The sequence below is a fragment of the Mustela erminea genome, chromosome 1 (assembly GCF_009829155.1).
Source record: "Mustela erminea isolate mMusErm1 chromosome 1, mMusErm1.Pri, whole genome shotgun sequence".
Classification (NCBI taxonomy): domain Eukaryota; kingdom Metazoa; phylum Chordata; class Mammalia; order Carnivora; family Mustelidae; genus Mustela; species Mustela erminea.
In genome coordinates this window covers 2,018,020-2,039,120 of record NC_045614.1, presented here as the reverse complement: position 1 = coordinate 2,039,120, position 21,101 = coordinate 2,018,020, and the positions used below count along the sequence as shown (strand labels likewise).

Below are 21,101 nucleotides of genomic sequence, written 5' to 3'. Positions count from 1 at the left end.
TGTGACGTGTAAGGTAGGACTGATACATGAAGACTTTCCCACACACGTCACACGCATGGACTCTCTGTCCACAGTGATCCTTCACATGACCCCGAAAGGACGACCTGCAAATAAAACTTTTTCCACATTTCTTGCACTCTAAACATTGTTTACTACCGCGACTCTTCAAGTCTCTCTTCGAAGCTCCCCCAGGGTCCTGAGGTTCATAAGGTTTCTCTCCAAGGCCTGTATCCACGTGAGGGCTGGGGCTCGAGACACAGCTGCAGGCCGACCCACATTCCTCACGGGGACTAGGTTTGTGTCCAGGGTGGGATCTTAGTGGATTCTCAGGGAAAGAACCATCTTTGAAGGCTTCTCTACACTTAGTGCACTGACAGGACTTGTCTCCAGTAAGACGATCCTCACGCACGGTAAGACTTGTCATCTGCCTTCTGGTTTCTCCACGTCGACTATCTTCACTGCTTTCACAGACCCGCTCCACCAGATGACCTCTGTTCAAAATGGGAAGGCACACTGTTACGGAATAGTGATTTTAACTGATCTCTATATTAATTATCTACTGATCCATATTAATGATTACTTGATACATAATGGCCGTCTTCAGTGAACGGCTGTGTTTGTGGCACTGTCTTCATGGTAACAAAGTGAAACAAGCTTAATGTACTGGCTGAAGACTGAAATACTGTCAGAACACTCTAGGTTTCTCAGATGTTGTTTTTCTCACCATTATTTCCAACTGAATTAGTTTTCAGATGTTCAGTATCTAGAATGCATTCATTAAAACTTCTTCATGTGAAAGTCTGGATCATACAATTACTGAGGTGTGCTCTCGGCGATCCTATGATCTCAAGTTAGTCTCACCGTCCGCCCTGAACCCTCCTTCTCCTGTATGAGTGTGACTTACCTCAAACACCTTTCCTCGGTTTGGGTCTGATCTCCACCGTTAGGAAATTTCCAGTTTGCTCCAAAAACAGAGCAAAAATCATTTCTTGCAAATAAGATGGTCTCGCTTTCACTGGGGAGCTCATTCTGCAGAACATTCTGCTGAGGACTTGATGCACTCCTTTTATCCTGACTTATATCAACTGCAAAAATTAGGAGCAAAGTTCAATTTCTTGGGAATGACCTGATGTTTGAAGGTAAGAAAACAGGCTATAAGTTGATTTCTAGTCATATACTGATCCCAAAATGGAAACGAGGTTCATCAGTAAGAATAGACAAGTAACCAAAGAAAAATCCTCAGGACCCTAGTGATTTGGGACTTTGGCAATAAGAGGAAAAGTGTATGTAGGGCAGCCTATTTACTCAGAAATACTTCAAAATCCATGGTGACTAATGTGGAGGGAAGTATTATCAGAAAAGTAGAAAGGAACTGGGCAAGATACATACCTTCACACCCTACTTCTACAAAGGAACACAGAAAGGCTTGCCCCGTGGGCAAGGATGGATGAAATGTCTGACAGGAGGCCAGCGGAATGACAAAATCATCCTTCTCAGCACAAGGACGGAGTCCCGTTTCCTTCTCCCTTCTCCGACTGAGGGCTGCTGGACCGTTCTGAAGGCACCGAGGCCATCGGGGGAGCCTGCCTGCACTGCCCCAGCTGCCACTGGGAGGTCGGACGTGGGTGTGGCTGCCGAGAGCTCCCCGAGAACAGCCCAGCAGGGGGGAGGATTTGAAGGGCCACAAGCAGTCTGGAAGATGGGCTCTGTATTCTTCGAGTTCATTGCTGATGGTTAAGTGTGGACTCTTTCTTCTTCTGCTTGCTGGAAGCATAGTGACCACTCATTTTATGGTCAGGTCCCAACATGGTGTTTCAACAATCATCCGCATTACAAAATTCTTGACACATTAAGTGTAATTAAAATCTGTCACTATGGGAAACTAATACAATATTATGACTGTATTCCCTCTGCTGTACTGTCCATTCCCACATTTAGTTTAGTGTGTGTGTGTGTGTGTTCCAATATTCACTGTTTCTACCCCACACCCCGTGCCCCACGCAACAGTGCCCTCCTCCACTCATTCGCACCTCCGGTAAGTGCCGCTCTGGACCACTCAATCCCCTTCATCTATTTCTCCTCTCCCCCCGTACCCTCCAGTGGCACAAACACCAATTTCTTCTTGATAGTTTTAAGTCTGTTCTACTTCCTGTTATTTGTTCATTCACTTTGTTATTTAGATTCCACACCTAAGTAAAATATGGTGTTTGTCTTTCTGACTCATTTACTTGGAAGAAAAGCCTCTAGTTCCGTCCACATATGCACAAACGGGAAGACGCCATCCTTCTGCCATGGCGGGGCAAGCGTCCCTTATGTGCATTTTCCATGTTCATTATCCAATTCTCCCACGGACGGATGTGCGGTTCCTTCCGTATCTTGAGCATTGCAAGTAACGCTACGATGAGCGTCAGTGTTTTTGGTATGGGTAAGTGCTCAGAAGTAGAATTGGACGATATGGTCCTTCTGTGGTGTTCTGTAGAAACTCCGTACTGCTTTCCATGTGGGCTGCACCAATTTACCTTCCCACCAGCAAAGATGACTTTCCTTTTCTCCACACTCTCACCAGCACTTGTTGTCCTGTTATCCTTGTCCTTCTCATACAGCCAACTTGGCTGCCTTGAGGTGGTATCTCACTGCTGATTTGATTTTGACTTCCCTGATGATTTTCTTTTAAAGACTTTATTTATTTATTTGACAGAGAGAGAGATCACAAGTAGGCAGAGAGGCAGGCAGGGAGAAAGGGGGAAGCAGGCTCCCCGCCGAGCAGAGCCTGATGTGGAACTCGATCCCAGGACACTGAGACCATGACCTGAGTCAAAGACAGAGGTTTAACCCACTGATCCCCTCCAGGCACCCAGTCCACATCTCTCTTACCAGCTTGTGCTGTTTGGGACAAAGATGTTCCATCAACCACTCATTGTTCTTTGCCTCTGAGTATTTTGTGATTCCTCCCTGACCTTCTCTGTTGACCCACTGGTGTTAGTAGCATGCTGTTTGGCCTCAATATATTTTGCTTATTTTTATTTATTTTTATTTTTTTTTGGTAAAGATTTTTTAAATTTATCTGTCAGAGTGAGTAGAGAGGGGGCACACACAGGGGAAGCCACAGGCAGAGGGAGAAGCAGGCTGCCCAATGAGCATGGGACCGTGACCCACGTGGGAGGTAGACATTTGACCAACTGAGCCAGCCAGGCATCCCAAGCTTCTTCCTGTTCTTATTACTGACATGTAATTTCATGCTGCCATTCTACAAAAGCATGCCTCCTAAGATCGCAGTCTTCATAAATTTACTGAGACTCATTTCGTGGTCTAACATACGAACTATCCTGGACAATGTTCCATGTGTCCTTGAAAAGAACGTGAATTCTGCCATTTGGAATGGAAAGTTCACTATGTCCACCTGGTGCGATGTCACTGAAATCCATTCTTTACTGATTTTCAGTCTGGGTGTTCTATGCAGGCACGTTAGTGGAGTGTTAAATCCTCCCACAACTATTTACTATCGTCACTTTCTGCCTCTATTTCTCCTAATATTTGCTTTCTATATTTAAGCGTTCCCATTGGTTCCCATTATATTCAACTGTTCAACTGCTCTTGTCTAATATGTCTACCGTCATGTCATGGCAGTCTCTGTCTTGTCACAGTCTTCTTTGTGACGCCTACTGTATCTCATGTAAGTATTTGAGCTCTACTTTTTAGCCCACTCCTATTTTCGTGGAGAATCTATTTTAGTCCACTTGACTTTCAGTCCATATTGTGTCTCCCTTTTAGGCAGACAACACATAGGTTCTTTTTTTTTTTTTTATCATTCAGTCAATGTATGTCTTTTGATTGGAGCGTCTAGTCCGTCTACATTGAAAGTAATTACTGAGAAGCATGTACTTCTTGTAGTTTGTTAAATGCTTCTTTTTAAAATTTAAGATTTACTTATTTGAGAGAGAGTGAGAGAGAGAGCATGAGAGAGCAGGAGCTGGGTGAGGGACAAAGGGAAAAGGAGATGACTGCACTCTGAGCAGAGAGCCCGTATGTGGGGCTGGATCCCTGGACCCTGAAATCATGACCTGAACCAAAAGCAGATGCTTACCTGACTAAGCCACCCAGGCGTCCCTACAGCCTTTCTCTCTTCCTTTCTTTTTTTATAAAAGAAATATGTAAGCCCAATGTGGGGCTCAGACTCATGACCCTAAGATCAAGAGGCCAACGCTCTACCAGCTAAGCCGGCCAGGCTCCCCATATTTCACATCTGGTCCTATCTATGCATAAACCTCAAGATACAAATGATTTCACTACTTTGGTGTTTTAACCATCAGAATAGCTTTCTAAGTGACTTGTCTACTAATCTGATGTTTCCAGCTACCAGCAAACTCTTATATCCTTTCATAATTTTCCCGCTTTTATTTACCACCTTTTCTTTTCCACTTAAAAAATAAGTTTTCTTTCCCACTAAAAGCAGCACATCATGATTTCTTGTAGGGCCGATTTAATGGTGGGACGTCTGGGTGGATCCGTGATTTAAGCATGCAACTCTTGATTTTGGTTCAGGTCATGATCTCAGGGTCTTGAGATCACGCCGCACATCAGCCTCACACTTGGTGTGGAGCCCACTGAGATTCTCTCCTTTCTTCTCCCTCTGCCCGCCACCCTCCTTGTGCGTGTGCGCTCTCTCTCCTCATATAAATAAGTAAAAGATTTTTTTTTTTAAAGATGGTTGCCTGGTGATGAAATTCTTTAATTGGTGTTTCTTGGAAAACTTTTTTATTTCTTTCAATTCTGAGTGATGGACTTCCTGAGTAGAATATCCTCGGTTGTGGGTTTTTTCGCTTCAGCACTCTGAATGTATGATACCACTTCCCACTGGGTGCCATTTCTCTCCTGAATAATCAGCTAACAGCCTTGTGGAGTTTTCCTTGTAGTTTAGAGTTTCTCCAGCTGGTTTCAGATAATCTCTTCATATTTCCTTTTTTCTCCATTTTATTGGAAATGTGGGTGTGCACCTCCTTTTGTTCTTCCCATTTGGCCCTGCTGAACCTCCCAGACCTGAGTATCTCTTCCATGCCCAGATCTGAGAACTCCTCACCCACAGTTTCTTCAAAGAACTTTCTGCTCTTTCTTCTGTTCTCCTCCGTAGACCCCCATTGTGGGGAGCCATGCACTTGTGGATGGCAGTCACGTAGGTGACTAGGCCCAGGATAATGGGACTGTGAATGTTTAACCCAAGGAAAATGGGTGCGCTCGTGGACGACGCACGTTCAATGCCTGGAGTCACAAGGAGGGTATATGATTAACCTGCAGTTTTGGGAAAGGCACAAGATCTGTAGAACAATAGAAACCTATGGAGTCACGTAGGTGCTCACGAGCATCTCACATGCTCATGGATAAGGTCACTAGTAGTCCTTCTGATTGGTGTTTAGGTGAATCGCGTGATATGGTGATTGGGCATTTGTAACTACTGATACTATAATAAGGGGCTTAATTTGAGGAGCGGGGTTCCCGGATCAAGATATGTAGAAGACTGACAATAAAGAAGTTTGCCACTCAACCTCGTCTGCGGGTCGTTCTTGCGGGTCGAGAGCGACATCTGGTGCCGAAGCCCGGGAACCCGACTCTGGACGTGGACCGAGGATTGGGGTAAGAGCAACAAGAAGTTCACCCTAAAGGGCCCTAGGGTGACGAGCTAAAGTGCGCGCCTATTTCCTGTCTTTAGACGGGGGTGAAGTCTCTGGGGACTATTGTTAGTGGGCAATTTTTTAAGGTTCCTCAGAGGTGTAAGGGTTTCCAAAGATGGGAAACGAACTTGCCCGCTATAAAATGGAAGGTCCATTGAGAGACCTTTTGAAAGCTCATGGCACTCCATTAAAGACTAAAACTGCTCGCGCCTTCTTGAAAGAGGCCGGTGAAATTGCCGGTACAAGTGAAAGTTCCCTCGGCAGGGACGATACAAGTGAAAGTTTCCTCGGGATGGGGAACGAGCTTAGTAGACGTAGAATGGAAGATCCCCTAAAAGACGTTCTCAAGATGAACGGTACCCCCTTAAAGGCAAAAACAGCCCGAGCCTTTTTAAAAGAAGTAGCAGAGATTGCCCCCTGGTTTATAGAAGAAGGACATAGGGGTGTTTTTCAACCTTATGTTTGTGCAATTCCAGTCTCTCTGTGGGGGCGTGATGTATTAGAACAAATGAATATGCATCTAACTACTGCCAAATTATACAGTGAGACTTCTCAGGCTATTATGAAGAAAATGAGTTACAAACCGGGACAAGGCTTAGGGGCTAAAGAGCAGGGAAGCCCTGAACTACCCTCCATGGGGGGCCAGGGTTTTTTCTAGCGGCCACTGAGGCAATTCGTATACCATGGAAACAACAAGAGCCGCGTTGGGTACCTCAGTGGCCGCTGACAAAAGAAAAATTGCAAGCGGCAAAAGAATTAGTTATGGAACAATTAAAAGCAGGGCATATTCAAGAATCTACGTCACCATGGAATACTCCTATTTTTGTCATTAAAAAGAAATCTGGAAAGTGGCGTTTGCTGCATGATCTACGCCAAATAAATGAGCAAATGCAGATAATGGGCCCTATCCAACTTGGTTTGCCAATAATTACTGCTCTGCCCAAACATTGGTCTTCTATTGTTATTGATATTCAAGATTGTTTTTTCTCAATTCCATTACATCCTGCAGATACAAAACGATTTGCATTTACCCTGCCAGCTATAAATCATAGTGAGCCTGATCAAAGATTTGAATGGAAAGTATTGCCCCAAGGGATGGCAAATAGCCCCACTTTATGTCAATTGTATGTTAGCAAAGCCTTAGAACCATTTCGAGAAAAATTTCCAGATCTTCTCTGTTACCACTATATGGATGATATCTTAATATGTGGTCCAAATAAAGATGCTCTCCCATTGGCTTTATCAGCCTTACAAGCACAATTGGCAACTTGGGGATTGTGTGTGTCCCCTGAAAAGATTCAGGCCGGTGATTTACAAAATTATTTAGGGATGCAGCTTTCTAAAACTACTGTGAAACCTCAGTTAGCGCAGATTCGGCGAGATTGCTTGCATACTTTAAATGATTTTCAGAAACTTTTAGGAGATATCAACTGGATTCGTCCTTACATTAAAGTGACAACTGCTGAATTAAAACCTTTATTTGATATTTTACCAGGAGATACGGATTTAAATTCACCACGGAGTCTTACTCCTGCTGCTCTTAAGGCTTTGCAATTGGTTGAAAAGAGATTGACTTTGACTGTAGCAGATCGGTGTGATCCGCAAAAGCCTGTTCAAGCTATAGTCATTCCATCTCCTGGGTCTCCCACTGGAGTATTATGGCAGGGGGGTCCTTTATTTTGGGCATATTTACCACATAATTTGCCGCGAGTAATCACTCCTTATCCTGTAGCTGTAGCTATGGTAGCTGCTAAAGTTCTTAAGGCTGGAATACAGATTCTTGGTAGAACACCAGACACTTGTATAGTTCCTTATGATAAAAATCAAATTCAATTGTTGACTAATGAAAACGACCTATGGGCCGTTGTATTGACTGCTTATCCCATACCCTTTGATAATCATTATCCTTCTCATCCTTTAATTGGGTTTTTTAAAACAACAGCCTTTATTTGGCCCAAATTTTGCCGTCTAGAACCTTTGCCTGATGCTAAACTTATCTTTACAGATGGCAGTAAAACAGGAACTGGCGCCTATGTGGTAGATGATCATGTAGTGCCAGTTGTAGTGCCTTCAACGTCTGCACAGCGTACCGAACTTTTAATTATTATGTGCGTGTTGCAACGCTTTTTAGATCAGCCTATCAATATTATTTCTGATAGCATTTATGCTGTCGCAGCTACTAGGACTGTTGAAACTGCCATTATATCTACTAGTCAATCAGATATCTCCTCATTACTCCTAGACTTACAAGAGATAATATTGTCTCGCGGAGCTCCCTTTTATATTGGGCATCTGAGGGCACATTCTGATCTCCCTGGACCCTTGGTGAAAGGGAATCGCATAGCTGATGCTGCTGCACAGTTCCATATTTACTCTGTTTTAGAGGATGCTAAACAGTACCATAAAAAATGGCATGTGAATGCTCAGACATTAAAAATGCGCTTCAATATTTCCCGAGCTGATGCGCGAGACATAGTAAAATCTTGTAACAATTGTGTGACATATTTACCATCCTCATCTCATGGAGTAAATCCCAAAGGCCTGTTGCCTAACCATCTTTGGCAAATGGATGTAACACATATTCCTTCTTTTGGACAGCAAAAATATGTCCACTTGAGTGTGGACACCTGCTCAGGGGTTATTAGTGCCACCCCCTTGCGGGGGGAAAATGCTAAAAATGTCATATCCCATTGCCTGCGCAGTTTTGCTTGTTGGGGTGTACCTAAACAATTGAAAACGGATAATGCCCCTGCTTATACTTCTGTCAGTTTTGCTAACTTTTTAGCATGCTATAATATTCAACATGTTACCGGTATTCCTTATAATCCTCAAGGCCAAGGCGTTGTGGAACGCGCTCATCTAACCTTTAAAATCACTCTACAAAAAATACAAAAAGGGGGAATTGGAGAGGAGTATCGTACTCCCACTGACCTTACCAATTTGGTCACTTTTATTTTAAATTTTCTCACGGTAGACAAGCATGGTGTCTCGGCTGCGGAGCGCCATTGGGGCCCTCAGAGGACACAACAGATGATGGTGAAATGGAAAGACATTCTTACAGGGTTGTGGAAAGGCCCTGACCCGGTGCTTAGGTGGCACCGAGGTTCTCTTTGTGTTTTCCCGCAGGATGCCCCTGCCCCAATCTGGGTGCCAGAGCGCCTTACCAGGCTGGTTGCGGTGGAACCTGTGGAGGATGCTGCTATTGATGATGAAGATGCTGCTGACCGTGCTGAGGTCCCCCCAGCGGAGGAGGGGGAAGAGTCTGCTGCAGCTAGACCAAGATCGGATATCTTGGAGGCTGGAGATTCATCACCTTCCGTTTAGAATGTTTTGCCTTTTCTCATTTGTGTCTTTGATGTTAACCCCCGGGGAAGCGGTTCCCTATTGGGCCTATCTGCCTGATCCCCCAGTAGTTCAGCCAGTTACCTGGAATGATCCTTCGCCTCGAGTGTTTACTAATTTAGTTGATTTATTAGGGGGATTAGCAGATAAAGGGATAGGGGCTACTTTCTCTCGAGAATTTACATGGGAAGCTACATCTTCCATGCCTCCTGTTTGTTTTCAATTCTTTACTTATGATTTTCCTCAATATGGTTGTGTTTATACTCGTTGGTTTTATCGTTATCTTGTAACATATGCGGGCACTGATGGATATCGGCCCCCAGCAACTAATGCTCTTCCTTGGCAGCTGTTGGAAGTTTTCCCCTCACCAGCGTCATCAATTAATAATTCTGCTATCGGCATGCGACCGCCAGGACGGGTGCCCTGTTCGGAGATCATCGTCCGGAATCCCGATAACCCATTATGGACTGAATGTTATTTGCCAAAGCCTTTGGTCATTGCTCCAACGGGTATCGATTTTCCTATTACGGACTGGTCAAAAAATAACACACAGAAATCTTATCACTATCCATATATCCCAGGAAGCATTTTAACTACACAACAAGAGATGTTTCACCCGGACTTATGGAAGTTGGTTGCCGCTATGGGACCTATTAGTAACGATAAAACTATTTCTGATCCAGGAACTCTTACTTTTCGTGCTTGTGTGCCTAAACCATTTTTATTAGTGATAGGGAGAGGGCAAGTGATTAAGGAAAACAATTTATATCGGCTTAGTTGTAATAATTGTAAACTTTCTAATTGTGTACCTGTTGATTCATATGCTCCCCATATGCCTGTCCATGTATTTCTGGTTATGCAGCCTCCGTTTTTTCTGTTGCCTGTAGAAGTGGAAGGACCATGGTATGCAAATTATGGATATCAGTTTGCTTTAGAATTAGAGAATGCTCTGTCTAGAAAACGTAGATTTATTGGAATGTTAGTTGCAGGAATAGGTGCTTTAATTACTTTAATAGCTAGTGCTACTGTATCGTCTTTTGCTTTGGCACAGACAATTCATACTGCTGATCATGTTAATGCCTTATCACAAAATGTTTCATTAGCTTTGCATATTCAACAAGATGTAGATCAAAAACTGCTTGCACGCCTTGATGGTTTAGAGGAAGCGGTGGAGTACTTAGGTACTCAACTTTCTGCTCTAAAAGCACAAATGTCTTTTATGTGTCATGGTGCCTACCAACATATTTGTGTAACCCCTTTATCAGCCGCTAATGTTTCATGGGATCGTGTGTATAACCATTTACGTGGAATTTGGCATGATACTAATGTTAGCCTGGATCTTTTACAGTTACAGCGAGAAATTACTACTATTGGACATGCACGATTGGATATTTCAAATCCAGCAAAAATGGCAGGTCGCTTCTTAGCCATCTTAAAAGATTCATTACAAGGATTCAATCCGGGAAATATTTTACATTACACATTTTGGATATTGCTAGGTATTCTAGGAATTATTTTTTGCCTTATGCTCCTTGGAGGAGGAGCGTTGGTGATGTGGTTGCAGTTTAAAAAGAAAACTTGTGCCCAGTTAGATGTTCTCCAAGCTAAAAGTAAAAAGAAAAAACAAATTAAGTCCATTACCTAAATTTGCATAAGTCTTGTCGCCCATGACATTAGTAATGTTAAGTACCCTGCATCCTGAGTGACTCTGGTCTTGTCTTTACTGGATATATGCATATATGAACACCTCACTACGGCATGGCCTTGTGGCCGGTGTCTCCCCAATATATGGCTCGAGGCTGGATCGGTAGCCAAAGACGGGTAAGACTGATCCCTCACCATAGCAACCTAAGACAGGGGCTCCTCGATCCGGGGGGAGTACCCGATGACGGGTAAGCATGTGTGTTGAGGATTGGCAACCTAAGACAGGCACGATCCCTGCCATATATAAAAGAAAAGGGGGAGATGTGGGGAGCCATGCACTTGTGGATGGCAGTCACGTAGGTGACTAGGCCCAGGATAATGGGACTGTGAATGTTTAACCCAAGGAAAATGGGTGCGCTCGTGGACGACGCACGTTCAATGCCTGGAGTCACAAGGAGGGTATATGATTAACCTGCAGTTTTGGGAAAGGCACAAGATCTGTAGAACAATAGAAACCTATGGAGTCACGTAGGTGCTCACGAGCATCTCACATGCTCATGGATAAGGTCACTAGTAGTCCTTCTGATTGGTGTTTAGGTGAATCGCGTGATATGGTGATTGGGCATTTGTAACTACTGATACTATAATAAGGGGCTTAATTTGAGGAGCGGGGTTCCCGGATCAAGATATGTAGAAGACTGACAATAAAGAAGTTTGCCACTCAACCTCGTCTGCGGGTCGTTCTTGCGGGTCGAGAGCGACACCCCATGATGCAAATGTTCTCATCACTGCTGTGCTCAACAGGTCCCTGAACTTAATACATCAGTTACTCATTTCTCACCATTACTGTAATTCTGCTGTTCGGCTTGGTTGCTTCCTACGCTCCCTCACCTTCCAGATCACGGGGAGCTGCTGGGCGTCCTCCAATGTGCTAAGGATACCCCTAGGGTATTCCTCACATCAGTTAGGGGGTTTCTTAGCTGTGATTGGTTCTTGTTTATATTTTCAATCTCCTTGTTGTAGTTCTCACCATGTCTAGCCACTCTTCTCTCAAGCCTGGGTGGTATCTACATGACCACTACCTTGAATTCTTCTATCTGGTAGATGACTTAGCTCTCTATGATTTAGGTCATTTTCAGCGCTTTTATCCTATTATTTTCTTTGCAACAAATTCCTCTGTCTTCTCCCTGTGCTGGCACGTATTAAGTCAGTCAGCTACATCTCCCGGTCCTCAAAGCAATGGCCTTTCCAGAAGACATGCCTCGGTGCCCTCCACCACAGCATACCCCAGCCACCAGGACCAGGTGCTCCAGGAGTGTTCTGCTGTGGGCCCTGTGTGGCCGCCTGTCACGGCTGAGACCCAGCTGCTACATGCACACTGTGTGGGGCTCGCACCCCTGCATGGCTGGCTGAGAAGTCCTGCTGTAGCCTTGCTGCGGCACTGATGAATGGGGGTCACCCTCAATATGTCTGTGTGCAACAATGCGTGGTGACTGCTGTGGGCGCAGAGGTGGGCAGCAGTGGGCAGCTGAGAGGCCAAGGGACCAAAGGCCTGAATGTGGCCAATACAGGCTCCCTGATCGCTGTGGTTAGCTTCTTCGATCATGGGACAGGAATCATGCTGGAGAGGCGGCCATCACACTTGGGGCTGCCTGACAGGGTGGCAGGACAGGAGTCCCAATGGGGAAGACATCAGTCCCAAGGGAGGCTGCCACCAAGGGTGGCTGGACAGGAGCTACTTTGGATGGGTACCTCCAAGACAGGCGGGTTAGATGGGGTGGGTGAGTGGGAACCAGTGCTGAGTGGGCGAACCAGTATAAGCAATGCACATGTGACCGGTCGAAACTGGCTCCCAGATGCAGCTGGCTATCTGGGGGACGGGCTGCAAGACAAATGACACCCGTCAACATGTCAGTCCCCAGACAGCTCTCTGGGCCTCCAGCGTGTGCCCTAAAATTAGGCAATGAATCTTCACACATAACGCAGGGACATTTCAGCATGCAGCTGTGTGTTCCTTCTTGTGCCAATGGATAAGAGTGTGCTCTCTGTCCACTGTCTACAGCCTCCATCCTTCCTGGAGTTGCGCCCCACTGATGTTTTAGCTCCCAAACTTAAGACCCCCTGATTTTCGAAGGCAGGTGTCCCAGGCCCTGGTCTTTGCACTGTGGTCCCAGGGCCAGAACGCCTGGTGTGGGGACTCATTTCCTCACTTCTCTGTACCTGGGAGGGCCCACCCACTCCTCCACGTAGCCGCACTGGGGCTGGGCTTCCAACCACATCTCTGCCCTACCTACCCTCTCCCATGAGGACTTCTCATGGGGACTAGCTGCAAAAGATCTGTTCTGGCGGCCTTCAGATCATTTTCAGACTGAGTCAGAACACAAGCGATTCTTGCCTCAGTGTGTCCAGAGGAGCTAGTGAGCTCGGGATTCCCCTACTCTGGCATCTTCACTCCTCATTAAGTGAGGGTTTAAGTGGAGTGCCTTCACCAAGCCCGACTGGTAGCAACCCCCATATAACGTTCATAGGAGTGAAAAGTACACAGCAGCGCTCCTGCCCTAACGGAACCCTGGAGACCACATTCACATTTAGAAAATCAGGGAGTCTCAGACTTGGATCAAGAGTAAAGAAGAGCTGATTTAACACAGGAAACTCTGTTTTCACCAAAAGGTATGTGACCCTCGGTAGTTTCCATGAAGGCCTGGGCCACGTCTGTCTCTTCCCCATCGTATTCCCATTCCTCGGCCCCAGGAAGATCAGACACTTCTAAGAAACACTCACTGGCTACAAGGTTAGAGACGGGGCGGAGCCACGCTTACCCAGGGAGGCCAGGTTCCTGCAGGTCTCCAGCATCACGTCCCGGTAGAGCTGCCGCTGACCACGATCCAGCAAAGCCCACTCTTCCCGGGAGAAGTTCACAGCCACATCCGCAAAGACCACCGCGTCCTGGAACATCCACATGTTCTGTTGCAGCAGCGCTCCCTCCTCACCCGTGTGTGTGGGAGGATGCGGGGGCGACACGCGGGGAACCACATCCCACCCTAGGACCCAAGTGACACCCATGCGGGAAGTGACAACACACAAACACACCCACGGCAGTGCCCTCAGTGACGGGAAGGGCTGGGACCCCGAATCAGAGGGCGATGATGACAGCTCATACAGACGTACATACACCCCAATATAGGCTATTTGTACTGAAAATGAGCAGATCTGAGCACACTTGCATTGTAAAGAATGAAAAATCAGACAACACATCTCTGAGTTGTTCAAAGACAATTATTGCCTTGTCAGCCCCAAGAAGTGGAAACAGATGTCAGGATGTTGTGAACACACAGATTCCAGTGCTGCTCTCACTGGAAGGCAACAAGGTCAAGGAGCCTAGCACAGTCCCCTCTATCCTGGCAGAGGCAGACACCACCCTGTCCCTGGGTTAGATGGACAGTGAGCAGGGACACAGGGCCTGGGGGCCTGGCACACGCAGTGCATAAGAGAAGTTCCAGTTCCTAAGGAGTAACGGAAATCAGCAGGGCTTCGACCATATACCCCAGTGCCCAGAATGCAAGCAGAAGGGCGCCAGAAAGAGGAGCCCCTGAGAGACTGATGGCAACAGAGCCCAGGGTGACTCTAACAGAAGGGGGGGAACATAATGTAGGGGCCGCTTTCCAGCAATAAGCTAGAGCAACGGGAAGATAAGCATCAAAGCAAAAGGCCCACAGCGACCACAGCTGAATGCTAACCAGCTCATGAAGTCACTACCTGCAAATGGCCAGAGGCCCTAAGCAACCAGCAGACTTTTTCCAACCAGGCACAGTTACCAAAACAGGGAAGATTCCATAGGATCACATACTCCCTCACGGTCACCCCTGATTCTCGCCCCTTGGCACCACCTCAAGGCAGACGCTCTCCTGTGTGTTGCTCCCCTGTGGTGTCTTCAATAAACTTATATCTCCTTGGTCTGTCTCGGGTGAATTCTTTCCCCACCCATGCCACCAGCTCCACGGGATCAGGCCGCCCTATGTTTGGCGTCCTTCAAGGGCGCCACTTTGCTCTGACACTGTATCCCCAGTCTTTAAGAATTTTGTGGGAGTTTCCCTCGGTGACGATCTCCAGCTGGGACTGTTCCTTGAGAACATCCAGAGGCCCAAGGAGCGCCCTATGGACTGCGTTGGCCCAAAAGGGTGAGAGATTTCCCCCCTTACCCCTTTCCTCCCTCTTTCTCCTTTTAGTCCTTCGGCTGGTCTAACCCTAGTACTCCACAGACAACAGAACGTCTTGGGCTGTGCATGCCCGTGTGGGCAAAGGACCCCTTTCCTAGTCTCTCCCACTACATCACCTGAGCCCTCCACTCCCAACACGTGGCGCAGCTAGCAACAGCAGCTCCTGCAAAGTGACTCCAGACGGGGAATGTACTCTGCCAGACCCTCTCCTGAGGCCTGCTGACTCTCAGCAGCCCCGCTTCTTAGAGACCAACCCCTTAATTTCTTTGTTCCCTTATATTCAGCCGCCGTCTTGATCTATAGCCAAACACGTTCCTATGTGTCCCAACGGTGAGTCCTCTCCTTGTATGACCCAGTTTGGCCACCTGGTGTGTGGCTCTGGCTACTGCCGGAAACGATGCAGCGGGGCTTACTACCGCCATCTGCTGCAACCCCTCCTTGGTGGGACAGGCCTCTGGGCATCAGCAGCAGGTCTTTCCCGTTATAGGAAATAAAACGGCTGGTTCAGGGAGCACAACTGCAGTCATAAGCCTTATGAACAGAATAAAACCCAAAACCCCACGATCACTTCGACGGACCCAGGAAGCCATCTGACGAACCACACGACCCTGTCTTAACAAGAGAACTCAACCAACCAGGAACAAAGGGGAACGGCCTCACCCTGGTAAGGGGCAGCAGGGAAAAGCCCACACCTAACAACTGAGCAGCCACGGCTCCGAGGAGGATCTGCCAGCGGCCGACAGGTTCAGGAGATGCTGGACGGTTGTCATCAGGGGCACGGACGTGGCCCTGCAAGCAGACACCCCTCAGACCCACTAGAATAGCTCCGAGGTCATGCAGGCGCCAGCCGGGGAGGAGGCGAGGCAGGGGCAGCTGTCACGCATCTCTGCTGCTGGGAATGCCAAACGGTGCGGCCACCCGGGAAGTCAAAGTGGTGAACGTCGAGTCACCGCGCACGACAGCGGCCAACACCAGCTCGCGCTCGCCCGCGCTCAGTGCCGACCCCACAGCCAGCAAGGAAACCCGCGCAGCAGCCCGTCCGCTCCCCGGAAACGAGTAAAGGAGACACGACTAAGATGGAGTCAGGAGTCCGCAGAGAAAGCACCCGAACCCTCCCTCAGGGCCAGGTGCGGAGTAACGCGCAGAGATGCGCGCCGCAAGGCCGTCCTGCACCGGAGGAAGGAAGATTGTTTCTCCGCGTGGCAACAGTCCAGCCAATGAGAGACACGCACAGCTCAGCCAATGAGACACTCGCACAGCTCAGCCAATGAGACACTCACGGCTCAGCCAATGAGAGACACGCACAGCTCAGCCAATGAGACACTCACGGCTCAGCCAATGAGAGACACTCACGGCTCAGCCAATGAGAGACACTCACGGCTCAGCCAATGAGAAGTCACAACACATGGACTCTCCAGCTTGCTCCAATGGATGCTCTGTGTGGCGGCCCCGCCCTGTGCCCCGGCTCCTCCAAGAAGGAACCGCTCCCTTTCCCAGCCTTGCCTGTGCTTTTGCTGGGGGCTTCCTTGTCCCCTATTACGATTCTCTGATATTCCCACATAAACCCATTTTTCCATAAGACTTTTAAAATTTTTTATTTAATTTTTCATTTATTACTAGTTTATTATTTATTAATATTACTATTTATTTATACACTTATTTATCATTATTTCTTGTCTATGGATCTATGAGCGCAGAGGGAATCTCAAGCAGACCGTGTACTAAGCACAGAACAAGGCTCAAATTCGACGTCAAGATCATGACCTGAGCCAAATTAAGAGTCGGACACTTAAGCCACTGAACCACCTACTTCCCCCCACCCCATAACACAATCTTTCCTGTAAAAAGAAGTGACGGTTTTATTGTTAATGTCAGTGTGACTTGCTGATCACAAATGGACCCAAGAAGACACTGACCACTGAGCACGCAAGTGTGGGTCCCACAGAGCCCACGGTGCTGCTTTCTCTCGGACCCCGGGCGGGAGGTTGGAGGGTCAATTTTGTCCTGGGATCAGAGGTCGGCGCCCTGTCTGCGCCAGGCAGGGTCTGCTGGGGACCTGTGCCAGGGCTTATTCGTTCTCATAAGACTTCATTCGGCTTTTGTTCCTTTTTGCTTTGTGCAACACACGGAAAGGAGACCGCACGGACGTCCACAAAGCGTGAAGGAAGCAGACGCGCGGGTGACAGGTGACAGCACGCGGGAAACCCAGGGAAACCCCAGGATGACAGTGTCCACCCCAGTACGGATCAGAGCGACTGCCTTGTGTCGCCCAGCAGATCCCAGGTCCTCCCCGGCTGGACAGAGCCGAGCCGGGAGCTCCCGGGGCCGGGTGCTCCCGGGGCCGGGTGACAGGCATCCGCCCGAATGGATGCCCCAGCCGCATTCACTGGTCAATTTTAACGTCCCGCCACCGACACCGCCACAGCCCCCCCGTCCCCCGCCGTGTGTCAGTGTTTACTCCAGTTTACGCTTAGTCAGAATGACTGCAGCTGCAGTGCCCGCAGTGGCCCGGGATGAACGTGGGGACCGCCCACCCCCCAAGGCCGGGCCCGACTCACCCACACTCGAGAACGTAAGAGCCCACTGCATACATGACAAGGACATAAGTCGTGTCGCCCACGCTGGCCTCACTGGGCAGCAAGAGCCTCCTCAGGACACACTCCGGAGGAGCAGCACGGGTGAGCGGCTCGGAGCAGGGGCTGCTGTCCCCACGCGGCACCAGAAACCCACCTCAGCCCGCCCTCTGCAGAGGACGACAAGCTGTCCCCAGGGAAAGATCCATCCACCCTGCCTACCGGAGCAGACGCTTTGGAAGCCCTTCCATGAGACCTTGCCTCGGCCAATCCACAGTTCTTTAGAGGGGGGGGTATCTCAACCTGGTGTCCTTTCTGACTCACCAACGAGTGACACCCGGATGGATGGGTTCCAGGTTCACAGTGGGTCCCTCTGTGAGCTCAGAGGGTCGGGGGCGGCCAGAAAGAGGTCCTTCTTAAGCCCCTGGCAACATTCTCCCCTCCAAGCAGGGCCGCCTTCAACTACCCTCCCACCACCTCCCAGTCTGTCCGAATCACAAAGAAATGGAAAACAAACAAACATACCAGAATAACAAAAAAAAAAAAAAAAAAAAAAAAACCCTCCTTCCTTAAAAGTTTGACGAGCACAAAGGGCACACAGAGACCAACAGTGTCCCCCAGGCCTGGAAAGAGCCAAAGGCTATCAGAGACAATGAATAAGTACTCAAAGGCCCGCGTTCCCTCTCCAGGTCCCAGCCCCAGGCCCCTGCAGGGCGCACCGGCTCTCAGATGAGGCCCTTCGCCCCCTCCCCGCTCCCAACAGCGACCTCGGCGGCGCGATCCTGTCCGCGGCTCCGCCCCCGGCCCCCAGGGAAGCCCTGGCTCCGTCACCCGGGACGCAGGAACACGGACGAACTGCTCTGGGCCCCTCCCGCCGCCTCCGCGGGGAGTGGGTGTCCGGAGCCGACAGGCGGTCCGAGCCGGGTCCCCAGCCGGAAGCCAGGGGCCGGGACGGCGAAGCCAAAACCACACTCGCACCGCCGGTGCTGCCGGCGGGACACAGGGGCACCGGGTGTCACCGCCTCTGCAGAACCGATTTCAGCAAAACGTCCCCAAATCATGCAATGAACTGCAGCGCGTCTGTCACTGTCTCGGCAAAGAGGCGGCTGAGACACACGCCCACGGGTGTCAGCCCCGAACACTGACCGAACCGTGGCCGGATGCGCGGCCGCGGCCGACGGGCACCGCTCGGCGCGCCCCGGGCCTGTTCCGACCGACCCGCAGGAGCCCCGGGCCCCTACATGCAGCCAAAGTCCCTAAACCCCCTAACCGTACCCCCGCGCAGCAGCCCGCTCCGGTCCCGCGGCCTCTCGGCGGCTGCACACCCTCCGTCGGGCCCCGTCGTCCCCGAAGTGACCGGACCGAGAAGCGCAGGCTCCGCAGCAAGCGAAACCCACCGCGGCCGTCCGGGGCGGCCCAGCCCCGCGCGCGCTCGTCCCGGCCCGAGGGAGAGACCCCCACCCCCACCCCGGGGGAGCGCACGAGGTCCCGCCCGGAGGGGTCCTCTGCGCGCCCGCTGCCCGGTCGGCGCCCACCGTCACCCCGCGGGGCCGCACACCGTCCGCAGCCCCAGGCCTGCCCGCCCCGCGCCGGCCTCGCTCCGGCTCCCCCCGCCCAGCACGCAGGTGCGGCCGGACCGGGAGGGGAGCGCCCCGCCGCGGCCGCTCCTGCTTCGCTCTGGCCGGCGGGACCCACGCGGCGGGCCCCGCGCTCACCATCTCGGCGTCCGGCTCCCGAACCTCTCCGCGTCGGTTCTGCGCCGCAGACCAACACGTGCGCCGCTCTACGCCGGTGAGCTCCGCCCGCTGCTCCTCTGAGCCACACCTACCAGGACCTCCCTCGGGCCTGATTGGACGGGATACAGGCCACGCGCTCCGATTGGGCGATACTTCCGGTCCTGAGATCTGATTGCACGAGGATTCGGAGTTACCTCCGCCCGACCCTGATTGGACATTCCTCCGGGACCCGGGCTCGCCGCGCCGTGATAGGGCAGCCTGCGGCCCTTGACCTTCTGATTGGGCTGCTCTCCCGACACCGCCCCTGGGGACCCACACCAGGCTGCGCTCCCAGGCCCCGCCTCCCGCATCCTGACTGACAGGCCGGCGCTCCACACGTGTCTCACCTGCCTGCGGGGAGTCGGCTGCCAACCCGGCTGACTCCCGCCGCCGACCCGCCTGCGCCCTCCTTCCGCCCCCGGAATGCGACGCAGTCTCCCCGCCGAGCCTCCGTCCTGCGGCGCCCGATCTGGACGCGGCGGAACGGAGCTGTCCGTGGTCCCCGCCTGGGCGAGGGGACGGAGCCCCTGTCCCGCGTGCTGGAGCGCAGCCCGGGAGCCGGTGCCATCACGGGGCGCGGGGGTGGGGGTCAGGCCTCCGGGGTCTCGCCCGGTCCGCCGGTTCCCCGCGTCTGGATTCCAGCCACCCCGGCGGGGAAGGGGCATCTCGACGTGGTTTGGGCTCGCGTCGCGGTCCTTCGTGACGCCGAGCATCATCGCTGCGTTAGCGGAAGCTGTAATGTCGCTGGGGTCGGCGCGCCTTCAGCCAGGCCGTGTCGGGTCCTGCTCTCCGATCCAAGGGCTGTTTGTGGATTCCGGTGGACACAGTCTCACCGTCTCTGTGATTTACAACATGTTCCCCCCCTTCTCTGGGTGTCTTATCCCTCCCAGGTAATGTCCTTGGATGGACAAGGGATTCATTCTACTGTCACTCGTGACAGGCAGACGTCAGGCCACCTCCTATCCGGTGGTCGGGCGACCTCCTTACCAACTCCTGTCCTGGCTGCGCGCTCCGAGACTGGGTAGGTGGCCTTGCTGCCAGTGGGGAGAAGGACCCGGGTTCAGTTATGATGCCAGAGGGGCAAGGCCCTGGGAGGGCGGGCCTCAGGTCTCTCACCAGGGGGGTTCTTGTCTTTGTGCAAGAAGTTCAAGGACAAGGGCGCCTGGGTGTCTCAGTTGTTAAGCCTCTGCCTTCAGCTCAGGTCATGATCCCGGGGTCCTGAGATTGAGCCCCCGCATCGGGCCCCTTGCTCCGCAGGGAGCCTGCTTCTCCCTCTCCAAGTCCCCATGTTGTGTTCCCTCTCTAACTCTCTGTCAAATAAATAAATAAAATCTTTAAAAAAAAAAAAATCCAAGGGCAAGCCATTCAGAGAAAGAGACAAGGATTTTCTAAGCATACAGGTGAGAAAGGAGGTGGTCTCTCCTCGCAGGGGGGAAGGCGCCCCCCTAGCCTCTAACCAAAGGCTTTATAAGTCGTGGTTTTGGGTTTTTTTTTGTTGTTGTTCTTTGTTTTTAGATATATTTATTTACTGAGGGAAAGGGCAAAAGGAGAGGGAGAGAGACTCTCAAGTGGACTCAATCAAGTGATTGCAGAGGCCTACGTGGGGCTCCATCCCAAGACCCTGAGATCATGACCTGAGGCACCGAGGTCCCCTGTTTTGTGTTTTGTTTTGTTTTGTTTCAATGGGCTAACCCTACAGGGAGGAGCTTCCCCTTTCACTTTGGGTTCATCATTTACATTGAGGTGAGTTTTTCCTTTGTCTTAGAGTTGGGGACATACCTACAGGGAACGACTTGGAGCATGTGCAGGCTTTCTGGCTTTCACTGCTGTAGCCAGTGGGGTCTAGTCCTTCTCCTTGACTCCAATCTCGTGACTGTTTTCATG

At 50.5% G+C, this 21,101-nt stretch overlaps 1 protein-coding gene across 1 annotated transcript; it reads right to left on the bottom strand.

Moving 5' to 3' along the window:
* Window positions 1–165: 165 nt before the first annotated feature.
* Window positions 166–19,271, bottom strand: LOC116567866 (zinc finger protein 77-like). Its single transcript, XM_032303212.1, has 5 exons — window positions 19,158–19,271; window positions 13,472–13,598; window positions 905–1,085; window positions 376–491; window positions 166–260 (listed from the first exon to the last, which is right to left on the bottom strand). The coding sequence occupies exons 1-5, from the start codon at window positions 19,158–19,160 to the stop codon at window positions 166–168; spliced, it is 522 nt and encodes a 173-aa protein (XP_032159103.1). The 5' UTR covers window positions 19,161–19,271.
* Window positions 19,272–21,101: the final 1,830 nt, after the last annotated feature.